The sequence below is a fragment of the Lipotes vexillifer genome, unplaced genomic scaffold, assembly GCF_000442215.2.
Source record: "Lipotes vexillifer unplaced genomic scaffold, Lipotes_vexillifer_v1.1 scaffold382, whole genome shotgun sequence".
Taxonomy (NCBI): Eukaryota; Metazoa; Chordata; class Mammalia; order Artiodactyla; family Lipotidae; genus Lipotes; species Lipotes vexillifer.
The window spans coordinates 10,197,101-10,212,208 of NW_006780611.1; the positions used below are offsets into that span (position 1 = coordinate 10,197,101).

At 47.3% G+C, this 15,108-nt stretch overlaps 2 protein-coding genes across 4 annotated transcripts in view; one reads left to right on the forward strand and one right to left on the reverse strand.

Moving 5' to 3' along the window:
* DDX17 (DEAD-box helicase 17) overlaps window positions 1–4,212 on the forward strand; it is a 20,089-nt gene extending 15,877 nt beyond the window's left edge. Inside the window, exons 12-13 of one of the 2 annotated variants that reach the window (XM_007454019.1) lie at window positions 51–287; window positions 1,130–4,212. In XM_007454019.1, the coding sequence (XP_007454081.1) occupies window positions 51–287; window positions 1,130–1,635 (743 nt within the window). In that variant the 3' untranslated portion in view covers window positions 1,636–4,212. Of the gene's footprint in view, window positions 1–50; window positions 294–1,129 lie in introns of both variants that reach the window. The other variant, XM_007454018.1, reaches the window with a different exon arrangement.
* Window positions 4,213–4,906: 694 nt separating this feature from the next.
* On the reverse strand, window positions 4,907–15,101 carry KDELR3 (KDEL endoplasmic reticulum protein retention receptor 3). Of its 2 annotated transcripts, XM_007454021.1 has the most exons (5): window positions 14,957–15,101; window positions 10,652–10,752; window positions 6,955–7,113; window positions 5,850–6,102; window positions 4,907–4,986 (listed from the first exon to the last, which is right to left on the reverse strand). In XM_007454021.1, the coding sequence occupies exons 1-5, from the start codon at window positions 15,045–15,047 to the stop codon at window positions 4,946–4,948; spliced, it is 645 nt and encodes a 214-aa protein (XP_007454083.1). In that variant the 5' UTR covers window positions 15,048–15,101; the 3' UTR covers window positions 4,907–4,945. The 2 variants fall into 2 exon arrangements, with proteins under 2 accessions (XP_007454083.1, XP_007454082.1); XM_007454020.1 differs by lacking the exon at window positions 4,907–4,986 and having other exon boundaries at window positions 5,702–6,102.
* Between the last annotated feature and the right edge of the window lie 7 nt (window positions 15,102–15,108).

The window sequence follows — 15,108 nt, forward strand, 5'->3', positions numbered from 1 at the left end:
TCTTTCCCTGCCACATCAACCTACACACTGACTCAACATTGGCTTTGAAGATGTGGAAGATGTCAAGTTTGTGATCAACTATGACTATCCAAACAGTTCAGAGGATTATGTGCACCGTATTGGCCGAACAGCCCGTAGCACCAACAAGGGCACCGCCTATACCTTCTTCACCCCAGGGAACCTAAAGCAGGCCAGAGAGTTGATCAAAGTGCTGGAAGAGGCTAATCAGGCTATCAATCCAAAACTGATGCAGCTGGTGGACCACAGAGGAGGCGGCGGAGGAGGGGGTAAGGGTAAGTCCTGGAGTTTTCCAGGTACTGCCAAGGTATCTTTTGTGTGTGTTCATTGTGCCTTGTTTCTTTAAGCCAGTGAAGGTTAATGTATGTTGCTTAATAATTTTTCATAATCTCTTCTAAGTAAGACAATATGAAGTTTGGGAGCCTGTCATAGCCTTAGTAGTGTGTTAGGTTTTTGGTTTTCCATATGGAGAAATCGGTAATTTTATACCATTTCATGGTAGTAGAGACAGGCATAGTTACTGGATCTGAATTGGACAGTTGCAAAATATAGTAGGATCTGGGTTTCCTGCCTACAAGTTTGATAGGTTTGATAGGATGTTTTCCCCCCACTTGCTGTATGTTGAAGCTTTACATCAGAATTCCATTCGAGGTTTTTAAAATGCAGTGGTTTTTTTTTTTTTAAGTGGGTTTGGAATTGAGCTAGAAACCTGAACTTTTCCTCTAAAACTTGTGAGATGATTCTGATGCAGTTAGGTGTGCAAAGCAACATTTGAGAACCAGTGTGCACTAATAGAGGATCCCTTCATGGTCGTATGAACTTAGCTGCATGCCTTGTTTTGTTTTTTAAACCATCCTTACCATTTTTCTTACATTTTTAAGAGTGTGTTTCTTGGTAATCCTCAAAGAAAGGGCCTAAAAGGTGAGAAGTTGAATATCCTTTAATAATGTTTACTATTCTTTTGAGTATAAAGTGCTGATTTGGAAGCTGGCCTGGCGCTTAATTAAAGATCAAGAAAGAATATTGAATACTTTTGTACTGGGTAGCATTTTACATGGGGTTATGTTTGGATCATATATGTAGTATTGAAAATTCCTTGTGTCCTCATCAGGAGGTCGTTCTCGATACCGGACCACTTCTTCAGCCAACAATCCCAATCTGATGTATCAGGATGAGTGTGACCGGAGGCTTCGAGGGGTCAAAGATGGTGGCCGGAGAGACTCTGCAAGCTATCGGGATCGTGGCGAAACCGATAGAGCCGGTTATGCTAACGGTAGTGGCTATGGAAGTCCAAATTCTGCCTTTGGAGCACAAGCAGGCCAATACACCTATGGTCAAGGCACCTATGGGGCAGCTGCTTATGGCACAAGTGGTTACACAGCCCAAGAATATGGTGCTGGCACTTATGGGGCCAGTAGCACCACCTCAACTGGGAGAAGTTCACAGAGCTCTAGCCAGCAGTTTAGTGGGATGGGCCGGTCTGGGCAGCAGCCACAGCCACTGATGTCACAACAGTTTGCACAGCCTCCGGGAGCTACCAATATGATAGGTTACATGGGGCAGACTGCCTACCAGTACCCACCCCCTCCTCCTCCCCCTCCTCCTTCACGTAAATGAAGCCACTCAGGTGGTAGTGACTTGTGCAGACTTAACTACATTTAAAGGAACGCTATCTTTTCCTTTTTTTCTTCTTCCCTTTTTCTTTCTTTTTCTTTTTAAATTTTTTTTCCCAACCATTGTGATTTGTCTTTCATGCAGATTAGTTAGAATTCACTGCCAGGTTTTTTCTGCCTGCCAAAATGATCCAGTCTGTAATAACAGATTTTGTAAAAGTATATATATATGTATAGCTGACTGGAAGAGATTTTTTTCCCCCCAACTTCTTGCATGTTGAGGATGTTTGAGCTATTTTTCATCTTTAAAAGAAAAAGTAAGGTGTTAGACCCTTTTGCGGGAGCCCATTTTTTGTTGTCCTGAGTTGCGGTCGGGCGGGGGGGGGGGGGGGAGAGGGTTGAATTCTGCAGAAGAAGACGGCATCTGTGCTTTAAATTGCTCTCGTTACTGGAATAGAAAACCAAGAGGGAGTTCCCTGCACATTTTCTGTAATGCTTTTTAATGTTTTTTCAAGCTGGAACAGGGTTCCTCAGGCCTGATGAGTTAAGACAGTGCTTTGCCATTGTCATTTTGGCTGATTGCTTGTTAAGTGCATTTGACAGTTTTTTTAAAAATTCCTAATTGGCTTTGTTTCCCTTACACTCTGCCTTCCCCCTTCCCAATTACTGAAAAATAACCATTTTAGTTGTCAGGTTAGAAATTAAATTGCTGAGTCTTGAGTTTTTTTAAGTGTATCCTTTAAATTAAAAACCCCAAATGTTTATTGTCATGGTTAAATGTAGCATCTCAGCATCTGGGTGGAAGCTGCCTATTTTTCTTCCCCGTATTACCAGGGACCATCTGTGAAATTCATTTTCCAACCAGACAGCTGCTGTGAGCAGAATGAACATAAATGCTCATTGGAAATTTATGAACCAGTTAAATATGCATTCACCTGCAGAGTGAGAACCACGTTTAATTATAAACAGTATACTCCGTGGGCAGGTTTTCTTTTTAAACTCAGTATTTGTAGAGCTAGAGTAAAAGCAACCCTTTGCCAGCTACTCAGCCCTTTTGGCCAAGTTATCTTGAAGGGTCTTAAGGGTTTATTAAGAACTCTTACTCTCTTCATAATCCTGTTCTCTGCAGTGCTTTGTAACAGCTTTTGGGTGCAGATTTTCCTCAGCATCCTTTTGCACTCAGCTTTTTACAGGTAGGTAGTGCTTAAGAAAAGTTACAGAGGACTAAAGTCCAAGTCCTTTTACTTTTCCTCCACCTGAAAGGTAGGTGAGATTGTCCCCTTCAAAACCAACCGTTTTACTGAGACTTCATATAGCAGATGGGCCTGGAAAGAATTTTCTGCTCTTGTGTTCACTGTAACAGGACAGGGAGATCAGACAGCCTCAGAAATCTCTTCGTATCTAGTGTGGGACTTAATTTTTTAATACTGTTATTGATATTGTTCATTCACAGTGTAGTTAAAGGGCGGAGCCTCCACTGCATTCTTTGGCTTAGGCCTGAGATTGCTTGCTGGTTTGTAAGATCAAAATATCTAAATACTTGAGGTTTTTGTTTTCCTCTTAAAATTCTTCAGGGAGAGAGAAGGGATTGTTTCTGAGGGGTACTGAAAGTGTTGTTGAATGTGCGACATACAGGTAGGTTGTCAGCATAAGCTGAAATGTATGCATGTGAGAACTTTGATATCTCCCCCCACCCCCGCCACTTTCTTCTTTCTTAACTTCTTTTTCTCTTCCTTATAGAAGTTGAGGCTGAGGGAGGATGGTAGGCACAGGAAAAACATGGCAACACCGCTCTGTGCTTTCAAACCAAAGTGTCCCCCGCCCCCCAAAAAAAAGTTCGTCTAAGCACTGATTAGTCCATTATAGGCATTCTTTTTCTACACCAAAATTCTGGTTTTTTGTTTTTTGTTTTTTTTTAACACAAAGGTGCCACCACAGGGCGTGTCCTACTCTCTTGCAAGTCTTGAAAGCATCCTTTTGCGGGAAAGGTCTCTGGGCAAGCAAGCAGTATTTGGTCTGCTACTTGCTTTCCTTTTTCCACCGGGGATGTTGTAATCATAAAGTCAAAATAACAGCATATCCCAAAACTCAAAAGCTATTGTGGCCTGAGCACAGCTGAAATCTAATCGTTTTTCCCATATAGCTCCAGAGTTAAGTCTTCTGCCTCTCTGTCTGCCACTCCTAATTCAGGTTCTGCCTTTGCTTCAGAATGTGAGCAGAAGAATCCTCATTTGATGCTAATTATTGTACTCATGATTGAAACTCATTTAGGGAAAGGATTTCTATATTAAGCTGTGGGGCTGCTTCTCCCCAGTCCCTCCCTAACAATTCATTGTGTGGACTTCTCTCATCTAAAAGGTTGGTGGCTTTTGCTTGGGATCAGTGCTCTCTCTATTTATGTCCTTGCTGGTTTCTGAACACATTCCTGTTGCATTAAGACTTGAAAGATTTGTAGATGTATGATGTTCAGGCACAGGATGCTAAGAGCTTAAGAGCTTATGTTACTATTCTTAGTTTGTAAATTGTCCTTTTGATACCATCTTGTTTCTTTTGTAGGTATAAATAAAACACTTGACAATAAGGTGTGAGATTTTTATTGCTTAAAAAATTCTGACTACAGGCCAGTGACAGTCTCTTAAGAGTTTTTATTTGCTTCAAGACCATGTTGATTGACTAACACCTTAGCACCTAAAGATGTGAAAGGGGGGGTGGGATTAATTGTTCTTAGTGTGAAAATTTGAGAGCAACAAGACAGTACCTAGTAGGTAAAGCCTGGGGTATTTGTTTCCTCATAACATTTCCCACCTGTCATATCACCTCTGTATCTTGACTCCCTAAACTTGATGGTCTCCTACCTGGAAAGTGAAAATTAATCACAACAGTACACTCCTAATACTTAGGACTGTCTGTGATCTTCATTTGGGGCTTTTGCCTTATAACACAGCAGGGTATATTTCCAGATTGGGATTGGCTGTTCCTTAGCATGAGTCTCACACTAGGGCCTTAGAGAGCAACAGTTGACTTGATCCATTCATGGGTTAAACACCTAAGGTTTTTATGATGGTCCAGTTGACATTGTGAGGGTACCATACTTATGTAATTGGCCCAAGTTTTAATTACCTCTATAATTTAAGGGAGATACTGATGAGAAGGTCTTCTAGATAGAATGATCAGTGCTTTGCTGAATTCCACACTAAGCATTTTTCTGACTTCAGTTTTAACATTTGGTCTCAGTCATGTAAAAGTCACCAGGAGAACACTTCAAATAGTTTGCTTCGTGTCCATGTTAAGGTGTAGAACATCTCTGAGGACCTTCAAATTGGCATTGGAAGACTTAACTTCTTTCCTTTAAGGACTAGAAGAAAATGACTGAAATTAGTATCTATCATGAAAGGACTCCAAAACTTTGTGCATAATCTTAGTATCTAATGCCTGTTTCACAGTATGTGTTCAGATGTTAAAGCCAAGGGGAAACATCTCTGCAGGTTTAACTACAGGTTCACTGACCCCATCTTGGACACTGATGCCACCACTCCCTCTTGGCAGGCCATGAATCTAGCAGTTGTTCTCAATTTCTTTATTTCATACCTCACACCCAGTGCACTGACAGTTCCTTTCAGCTCCACTCTCGAGAAATGTCCCTGTCTCTTTCCACTGATGACCACCTCCTGGCCAATTCCAGCTGCTCCAGAACATCTCCCTGCTTTGGCTGCTTTTTACCCTACACAGCAGCTGGTGGATTGGTTTTCAGAAGACCCCAGTTGCTGCCGTTTGTGGTTAGAATGCAATGTGAATGCCTTACCCTGACTTAACTGAGGCCCTAGGTGATTAATCTTGGTTGACCTGCCATATCTAGGTTTACAGTTGACTGTACTAGCCATTTTGTCCTTTATCATACCAAGCTGGTTCCTGCCTTGGGGCTTACACGTAAGCTGTTCTCTCTGGAATGTATTTGTCCTATATTTTCCTAACCCAAGTATTTTGTCAAATGTTATCTCACAGCCGTCTTCCCTGTACACTGCATAGTACCTAAAATATCCTACTGGTCTGTATTTTTTCATGGCACAGAGTTTCCTGAAAACATTTGTCTTCCCATGTTAGAATGTAAGCACCATGAGGGGCACACAGACTTGCCTCTGTTCACTTCCATATCCCCTCAAACATTGAGTGGATTGGTAACTGAGACAGTGCCAGCTGCACTGGGCTCGCAGCACCTACCTTTGGTCACATACAAGTAGAAGAAGTCACAGTAGAAGATGGTCTGCACTACCCCAGACACCACTGCGATTTGGTCGTAGAAATTCTCAGTCTGGTACCGCCTGACCCAGTTAGCCAAGTAGAGGGCCCGGTATAGCCCAAGAAAGAACAGGTAATGAGTAGTAATGGTCTCAGCCTCTCCAGTCTTGCTGATCATGAAGAGCTGGGGCAGGATGGCCACTGATTCCAGGTAGATAGAGAAAGTCCAGAGGATCTGAGCCAAAGAGAGAAGCAGCCAGAGGAGGCTGGTCAAGAAGGGGCCATCTTTAGAATTTAGTTACTAAAATATGCTTATTGGAGAGAATACAGTGAGGCAAAAGAGAATTTTTTTTAAGATCAACTAGTTCACCATTTATTCAGGTCTTATTTATTTGCTGCTCCGCGTGGCTTGCAGAACCTCAGTTCCCCAACCAGGGACTGAACCCGGGCCACAGCAGTGAAAGCCAGAACCCTAACCATTAGTCCGCCAGGGAGCTCCCAGAATCATGTTCTTGAAATTTTGATTTTCATCAGTGTATCATTCCACCCCTTTCTCTGTACATAAAAAATATTTTTCAGAGATTCAAGCGTACTGCTTTTTTCACAAGCATGAACGTTGCTATAGAACATAATTTTTAATTGTTGCAGAATTCTGTCATACAAACTTGATTTAATTGAGGCTGTGCTTTCTCAAAATGGAATCGATGAACACCAGCATCAGAATCTCCTCAGATGCTTGTTGCCCCAAAGATTCTTGGGTCAGAGGCCAGACCTGAGCTGAAATCTGGGTCTGGACTGTGCTCTAATATCCACTAATCACCAGTTGGCCAGAGGGTCTTAGTCTTAAGTGGTGCTGTGATGCCTGCTTTGTTTATGAACACGACTATTTAAATGTGCCCATTTTCAAGAGGAGCACTGTCAATAGCTTATTGGCAATTTCTAAACTTGTAACAATAATACAAGAGTAATAATGGCTATGGTTGTGGCAGAAAGGTAGACCAGATGTTACCAAGGGTCCAGAGGTAAGGACTTTAGGGAGTGTGTTTACCTTTGGGAATTAGTACTCTGTCTGGGTCCCTTCCCTTACCTCCAGAGGAGTGAAACTGTAGTTTTCAAGGAAGGAGAGGCCAATGACTGGGACCAGAAGAAACTCCAGGCGGAATGTGTCATTCTCGCTGTCAAATGTTTTCCGGAATTTGCCATAGATCATGTACACCGTGACATAGGCACAGAGGAGAAAAACCACCTATAAAGGGAGAGAGACACATGGGAATCGATAAAGTCATTTCCCAACCTATTTGCTGGGCTTCAAAGCCACCCTGAGTTGGGACCTACCAAACCCAAGGGCTAGTGTTCTGCCTTAAGGTGGAAAAGGTGAAGTGTGCTTGCACATTTCTCTTGGGCCAATGAACCTAGAATCTGAAGCTAATGACCTTTTTGTTAAGTAACTCCATGCTTCTAACTGGGACTGATAGTGCTACCATGAAGACAAAGGTGCCCAGGCCTCCTCTCACTGTGGAATGTTAGGCAAAAAAAAACAGAATTGGTCTTTGTCGGGGGACTTAGTGGCATTCCATGGCTCGCTATTTATTTATTTATTTTTCTTTTCTTTTCTTTTCTTTTTTTGCGGTACGCGGGCCTCTCACTGTTGTGGCCTCTCCCGTTGCGGAGCACAGGCTCCGGACGCGCAGGCTCAGTGGCCATGGCTCACGGGCCCAGCCGCTCCACAGCATGTGGGATCTTCCCAGACCGGGGCATGAACCCGCGTCCCCTGCATCGGCAGGCGGACTCTTAACCACTGCACCACCAGGGAAGCCCTATTTATTTATTTTTAATTTATTTTATTTATTTTTGGCTGCATTGGTCTTCGTTGCTGCGCGTGGGCTTTCTCTAGTTGTGGCGAGTGGGGGCTTACTCCTCGTTGCGGTGCGCAGGCCTCTCATTGCAGTGGCTTCTCTCGTTGCGGAGCACGGGCTCTAGGTGTGCGGGCTTCAGGAGTTGTGGCTCGAGGGCTCTAGAGCGCAGGCTCAGTAGTTGTGGTGCACGGTCTTAGTTGCTCCGCGGCATGTGGGATCTTCCCGGACCAGGGCTCGAACCTGCATCCCCTGCATTGGCAGGCGGATTCTTAACCACTGCACCACCAGGGAAGCCCCGAGGGCTCTTCTAAAGCCTCAACTTCCTGGATCTGCATCAGTGACTTGAGAGCATTCTTCCACAAAGACTTGAATCAGTTGACCATCAATCCTTCAGAAAAGTGCTCTTTTTCTAACTACAGTAGCTGTCCTCCAGCATATAATGGTTTTATGATCTGGCCTCTAACGTAGGCCAGAGGCTCTCAAACTTGAATGTGCATCAAAATCATATAGATGGCTGCCCCTTCCCCTGCCCCCAGAGTTTCTGATTTAGTAGGTTTGAGCGAGCCTGAGAATTTTGCGTTTCTAGTGAGTTCGTATGTGATACTGCTCTGCTGGTCCAGGACACTACCCTAGAAAACTAATGTTTGCACTTCAAAACTCAGGTTATTTCCTCAAAGTTTTTTCTCACCAGAACGAGGCACACGTGCTCTGTGTCACCATACCCCCATATAAAAATACTCATTGCTGCTTGTGAGCACATATTCTGTAAATGTCTGTGCACCAGTCTTGTCTCCCCTAGGAGAGGAGATTCCATAAGCGGGTCCATGCCCTGTCCACCTCTGAATCTAACTCAGGGCCCAGCACAAAACAAATGCTGGAATGAGTGAATGAATCAATGAAATGGAGATCACTTCCCCATTTCACAAATTTGGAAACTGGCCTCTTTGAGGATCCGAGACCTCATTCAGCCATGGCAAGGGCTGGGTTTACAATCCCTGCCAGCACTGCCCAAGTCAGACCCTTGGGCAGAGAAATAAACTAAACAGGTGGTGTTTGCTACTTCTGTGTTGGATTTAAGGAGACAGCGATTTCAGGACCTCAGACTGTAGTTCACACTGAGTTCAACAGTGCACAAGTAACAGCATCCTCCATTCCACCAATCCCAGGAACAATATGCCCAGAATCCCAAAGGGACATCCCTGATATAGAGAAAGAGAACTCACTTTCAGTTAAATATCTTCTGGGTGCTAGGTACATTACACAGATTATCTCATGTCATCTTCACAATAGCCCTGCAAGATAGGTAGGATTCCTCCCATGTAGCCTTTTTTCCTTAAAAACAGGACTCCTATTAGACAATGTGCCCAACTAAAAACTAATTTCCCAGCCTCCTTTGCAGATAAGGATGGTCAGTGACATGTAGATGGAAGTCACTGGAAAGCTCTTTAAAAAGGGCTTACCCGGCTGACAGGCACCCTATTGCTCTTTCTCCCCTTCTTCCTCCTTCCTGTCCTGAATGTGATGTGATGGTAGGAGCTCTAGCACCTATTTTGTGACTCTGAGGCAAACCTGAGGATGGATATCACATTCAGGACTAGCTATATCATTTGCAGGGCTTCTTGTTAAAAAATAAGTATTTCAAAATGGCAACAGCAAAGCATTAAACCAAGCATAGGGCCCTTCTGAGCAACTGCACAGGTAACAAGCTCAAGTGCTGGTTACACTAAAGCTGGCAGAGCAGAAAGTTAAAAGGAGATGCCATCCCGGCCCTAGACTACACACTTCCGGATTTTGTGTTATGAATGAGATACAAATAAATCCTTACCTTATTAAAATAACTCAAGTCTCTGTTACCAGCATCCAAACCATTACATCCCACTTTACTGACTCTGAAACCTGGGCTCCTTCCACTAAACTGTGTTGGATGGTTGGTTAAAATCTCAGAAAATGTCTCATCCTAACCAAACCTCACAGCTATGGCCCAGGGCTGAGAGATGCTGTTTCTCCGTCTATAAAACAGGACCAAGCTTCAAAGCAACAGCTTCCCATGGCAAAACCAAATCCAAACTGTTCACCTGGATCATCTGCCCTCACCCAGCCCTCTATCGGCACCCCTACCACCAGCAGGTAGCCCTCGCCTGCTGAGCTCCCAGCGTGCCTGCCTTCTGTATGTCCTTTGAATACACCAAGCTTGTTCCTATCTTGAGGGTCTTTGCATCAGCGATTCCATCTGCTTAGAATGTTCCTCCTCTGAGCTTAATCCTTGTGTCACTCTGATCTCAGCTTACACGTCACCTCTTTGGAGAGGCCCTTCCTGATGACACTCCCTAAATAGCTCCCTAGTCGTTCTCTATCACGTAACCCTGTTTTTAAAACTTCTTTCGTTATAATTGAAGGAAACATCATCCTATTTTACTTATTTGCATAGCCTTATCCCTAACCAGTTTTTCTTACTTGTTTTATCATCTGTAGGTTCTGTGAGTATAGGCGCCGCATATGTCTCCTTCAGGTACCTAGCTCACAGTAGGTGCTCAATAAATAATTGTCAGATAAATGGACAAACAATTTCTCTGAAAGCTCAGCGTACTGTGTTTGATTTTTTGCTTATTTTTTAACCATTATAATAGCTAACCATTATTGAGTTTTTAATATATGACAGCTATTGTGTATTTACATTTATTACCTCGTTTAACTTTCACAACAAAATCCTCTGAGGTAAGTACACCTATTCTTCATTTTGTAGAGGAGGAAACCAAGGTGCACAGAGGCCAGAAGACTTGCCCAAGCCCAGGTCCCACAGCTGCTAACAGCAAAGCCAGGATTCAAATCCAGGTCTGCCTGGCTCCACAGCCTGAGTCCCCAAGTATGCTGTCTCACCGTCTGGGGGTTGCTTGGCAGCTCCCCACCATGGCTGCCCATCCCCCTTACCTTCATTACTGTGTTGTAGATGGAGATAAAGTTGGTGAACAGGTCCAGGTACCTGGTGGTGAAGACGAGAGCGAAAAGTATCTGGCTCTTCCCGGAGATGCCTGTAGCCGCCGGATGGGGACAGGAGACAATAAGAACACAGACGGCCAGGCTCACACACACTCGAGAAGCCCAGAGCCTGAGTTGGAAAGGCCTCCAGAGTGTCCACTTCATAATGACACCCTGTCCAGGACACTGTCACCCTCAGAGGGCCAGGAAACACCCCTTCCCATTGGGTCACTTGAGTGTTTTACTCTCATTAGGCTGTAATCTGTCACCCAGTCTCCAAATCAAGACATGAACACCAAGTTCCCAGGGCCCCTGTGCGTGCCTGCCTTGGTTCCTGCTCTGGGGAGGGCGTGGGGATGGGGGGAGTCAGGCTTGCAGGGGGTAAGTGTCAAGGCTCCTCTTTGCTCTACCCCCAGGGTTCCACTGACAATCCCCAGATCTCCATCTTTTAGAGAACAACTCACCGACTCTACAAGGTGCTGATTCACCAGGGAGACCACAGCAGGTGGAGGAAGGCACAGGGCCAAGGGAGCATTCTATTTTATTTTTCCAAATTTTAAAGACTAAAAAAGTTTTTTTTCTAGTTATAAAACTTACGACTATTTTTACTCATTGTAAAACAAAAACCAGATAATACATAGAGATGTAAATTAAAAAGCAACAATCACCTGAATCCCAAAGTCTGAGTGTGCGATCTTCCAGATCTTTGTTGGTGCACACATACACACAACACATATGTGCACACATATGACACATTTGGACGCATCAAGTTGACAAAACTGGGTTTGTACTTTCCATGCTATTTCCTCATCTGCTTTGGTCTCTTTAAGCTTTTTATTTTGAAACAATTTTAGATTTACAGAAGAGTTGTAAAGACAGTACAGAGAGTCCTACCCTTCACCCAGCTTCCCCTAATGGTAACACCGTGCACAATCACAGAACATTTGCCAAAACTAAGAAACTGACATTGGTATAGCACTATTGACTGAACTCCAGACTTTTCACGTTTTCCCACTGATGCCCTTTTTCTGTTCCAGGATCTAATCCAGGAATCGAGGCTACATTTAGCCATCATGCTCCTTAGTCAACTTTTGCCCACTTTTGATACATCATGGAGGTGGTTCCTGGGTAAAAGCGAGCAGTTGCCCTGCCTCCCATTTCTCTTGCCCCATTAAGCCCACAGCAGTCTGGATACTACACCAAACCACTCCCATGGTCCCTGATGCCCACGTTTCTGCATCCAAACGTCAACTCTATCTCACCCACCCAACTCCTCAAGAGCCAGCTGAGCACTCCGTCTATCCCAACCACACCTTTCTCCAGGCTTCTGTGACTGTCCACACTGCCGGCTTCTCACCTCCTCTGGCCACTCCCGTCCTCCTCAACACCTAATCCTCAGAGGGCTACCTCTCTTCTCCCTCTGCCCCCTTGCCATCCCATCCCACACACAAGGGACCCTCTGGCTCCAGACTCTCCTTGGATCTCTGACCTATATATTCCTGCCTGACTAAATCCACCATCTCCCCCTTGAACCTCCCCTTCTCCTGTCTTCTGTCCTCCTTCTGTCACCATCATCCCCATTGTGCTCAAGGTAGAAAACCAAGAGCCATCCTTGAGCCTCTCACACCTTTGTCCCCTCACCCCTGGATTTTATTCTAACTATGATGGATCTACTGGGGAGTTTGACACCAAGAAGTGACATAACCGGATTCAGGGTCTGACTCCTTTGTACGCCTGATCTGTGCCTTTTCTAATTACTCCTCTGGTGAGGGACATTTTGGGGAGAGGGGACAATTCTAACGACTGAGGATGAACACCGCTGAAGCCCCTAATATTCTGGAGAGGGCTGGGTCCACTTGCCAGCTTTCCTACCAGTATGGCAACACTGAGCCTCATACTCCTCAACTGTAAAATGGCGCAGGACTGACGTGAGGACTAAATAGGATTCAATGAGAACCCGAGTGCCTCCCTGGGGGTCTGGCAGTGGGGCTGGCTGTGGGTGAAGGAGCCCCCTGGGGGAGGGGGTCGGAGTCCAGGAGGCAATACTGATCCAGCTCGGAGCTATGCCTTTCGTTATGCCATATCGCTGAGCCCTCACTGAGGTCTGGCCAGGGGGGTCCTCAGCCCCATTCAGGAGGGTCCAGGCGGCTCTAGTGGGGGATGCTTGGCTACCCCCTCACTCGGCCTTTCCCCACTCCTCCCCTCTTTCCATCCCCAGCCTGCCAGGCCCCTGGGCTTCACTCACATTTTCCTTAGCTCTTTGGGAGCCCTGGAGGTCTTGAGCACAATGTTTTTTTCACACTGTTTTGAAAGCAGTGAATAATTTCCACCAAAGCAAGCTGCGCATGGAGACCCCAGGACACAGAGAAGAACAGGAGCCAGTACCTGGCCAGAGTCCCTCAGGGGACCCACTGGCCAGGTACAGACCTCCTGCCATTTGACAGATGGGAAAACTGGGGCCCAAGGTTACACAGTGAGTCCGTGGCAGAGCAAGAATGAAGCTCCAGTCTCCTGCCTTCGGGGCTGGGTCACAGGGGTGTCACACCAGGCCCTGCTCCTCGGGGCTGACGGGCGGCATCCAGGAACCTCACCGGCTCCGTTCTCAACCAGGCCTGTGCTGATTCCTCTCCGCACACACACAGGCCCCACTGCTCACCCTCCCTTTCCTCTTCCTGTAGCACTTCGCTTCCCTGACAAACCGTATCATTTACTCGGTTGCTACCACTGTAGCTGGTTGGCGGTCTCCCACTGATAGATTCAGCTCCACCAGGCCAGGATCTCTGCCTGTTGCCCGGTTATATCCCAGGTGCCCGGTACAATGCCTGGCAGAGTGGGATGGGGAACAGAGCCCCCTCCTGGTGACGGCTGCTCACCCCGTCCAGGGCCCTCCAGTGGCAGGGACAGGTCCAACCTAGATTCTTCCTCTCACTGGAGCCCCTCTCAGGGCTCCTGGACCACTTCCCCTGAGTGGGAACCTGAGGGCCCGTGAGTGCCCATTTCCCTGGAGACCCCAAACCCGAATGGCCTCCAGGTCTGGAATCACTCCCTCTGCAATGACCCTCACACAGGCACCCACCTCTCCCCCCCAGCAAGCCCCCTGGGCCGGCAGCCTCCCCGACGCTCTCTGCTTCCTCTCTCAGCCTCCCCACACAGCTTCCAGGGTCCCCTCCGAGCCCATCCCCTGCTCCCCAGCTTTCCTTGGCTCCCAGTCCCAACTCCCTACTTGACAGACAAGGCCCTTTCACATATGACCACCCACCCCCTGGACTCATCTCCCTCCCGGACCACCCCGAAATTGGGCTGCTCACCATTCCTGGGACATGCCCTGCCCTCTGTGACATGACACACCCTTCCTGGGTGACACCCTGCCCGTCTTCCAGGACCCAGCACAGAGCTGCTCCCTCCATGAAGCCTTCAGGGGTCCACTCTGCCTCCTTGGCGCCCACAAGGAGCCTGGGCACCTCTCTGTAACCCTTCACCCCAGTGCCAAGCACAGGGCAGGCGCCTCCAGGACACCAGTGGACAGAGATGGCTGCAGGCAGCTCAGCAGCCTCTTAATACACGGGGTCTGTTTGGCCACCGCCAGTCCAGCCCTGAAACTTCTCCAACCCCCTAGCAGGGCGGCCAGACTGCTGGGCAAAAGGGGGACGCCCTCCCGCCCTCCCTGGGCTTCTGCTCATGGGCAGCTCCATGCCCACCTGGGCCTGGCTGGTGCCCCTCCTGCCACATCATAGCCGCCTGAGGCACAGGCTGGGGAGGAAAGAGGGCCCAACTTGCGGGGAGGGGGGAAGTCTGGGAGGGGGAGGGGAGAGTGGTGGGGGCAGGAAAAAAGAAGACCTTGAGGGTCTGGAGCCGCTTCCTGTGTGTGCAGCTCCTTCTCCCCCGCGCCCCGGTCCCCACCCTGGGTGGGGGCAGAGAGAACAAAGGGCCCCAAGGGATGCTGCTCCTGGGCAGCAAAGGGGGTGTCACCTCCTCCTTATCCCCCTCCTCTTCCAACTAGCAGTGGCAACGCCAAGCAGGGGAGGGAGGGGGAAGCCCATCCTCCCTCCTGACTTCCGCGGATCCTTTTTCTGTGATATGGTACAATTTTAAGTTTTCTTTGGAAGCTGAGCTACGCGAAAACAGTTTCAAGCACCCCCAAGCCGAAGTGCCCACCCTCAACAGACATTCAGGAGGCTCCCCGTAAGCCCTGCAGCAGGGGCGTGTGGCTGGCCCTCCGCCCCCGAGGCCCCACCTCGCGCCCGCATCGCCCCTCACCCGTGCAGCACTTGGAGCGCCAGATCTTCCCCAGTAGCAAAATCATAGCCAGGAGGTGGCTCAGGTCGCCCAGGATACGAAACACGTTCATGGTCCGGCCCGCTCTCAGCCAACTCCTGGGAAACTTTCTGGCGGGCGAGGCGCCTGCCACC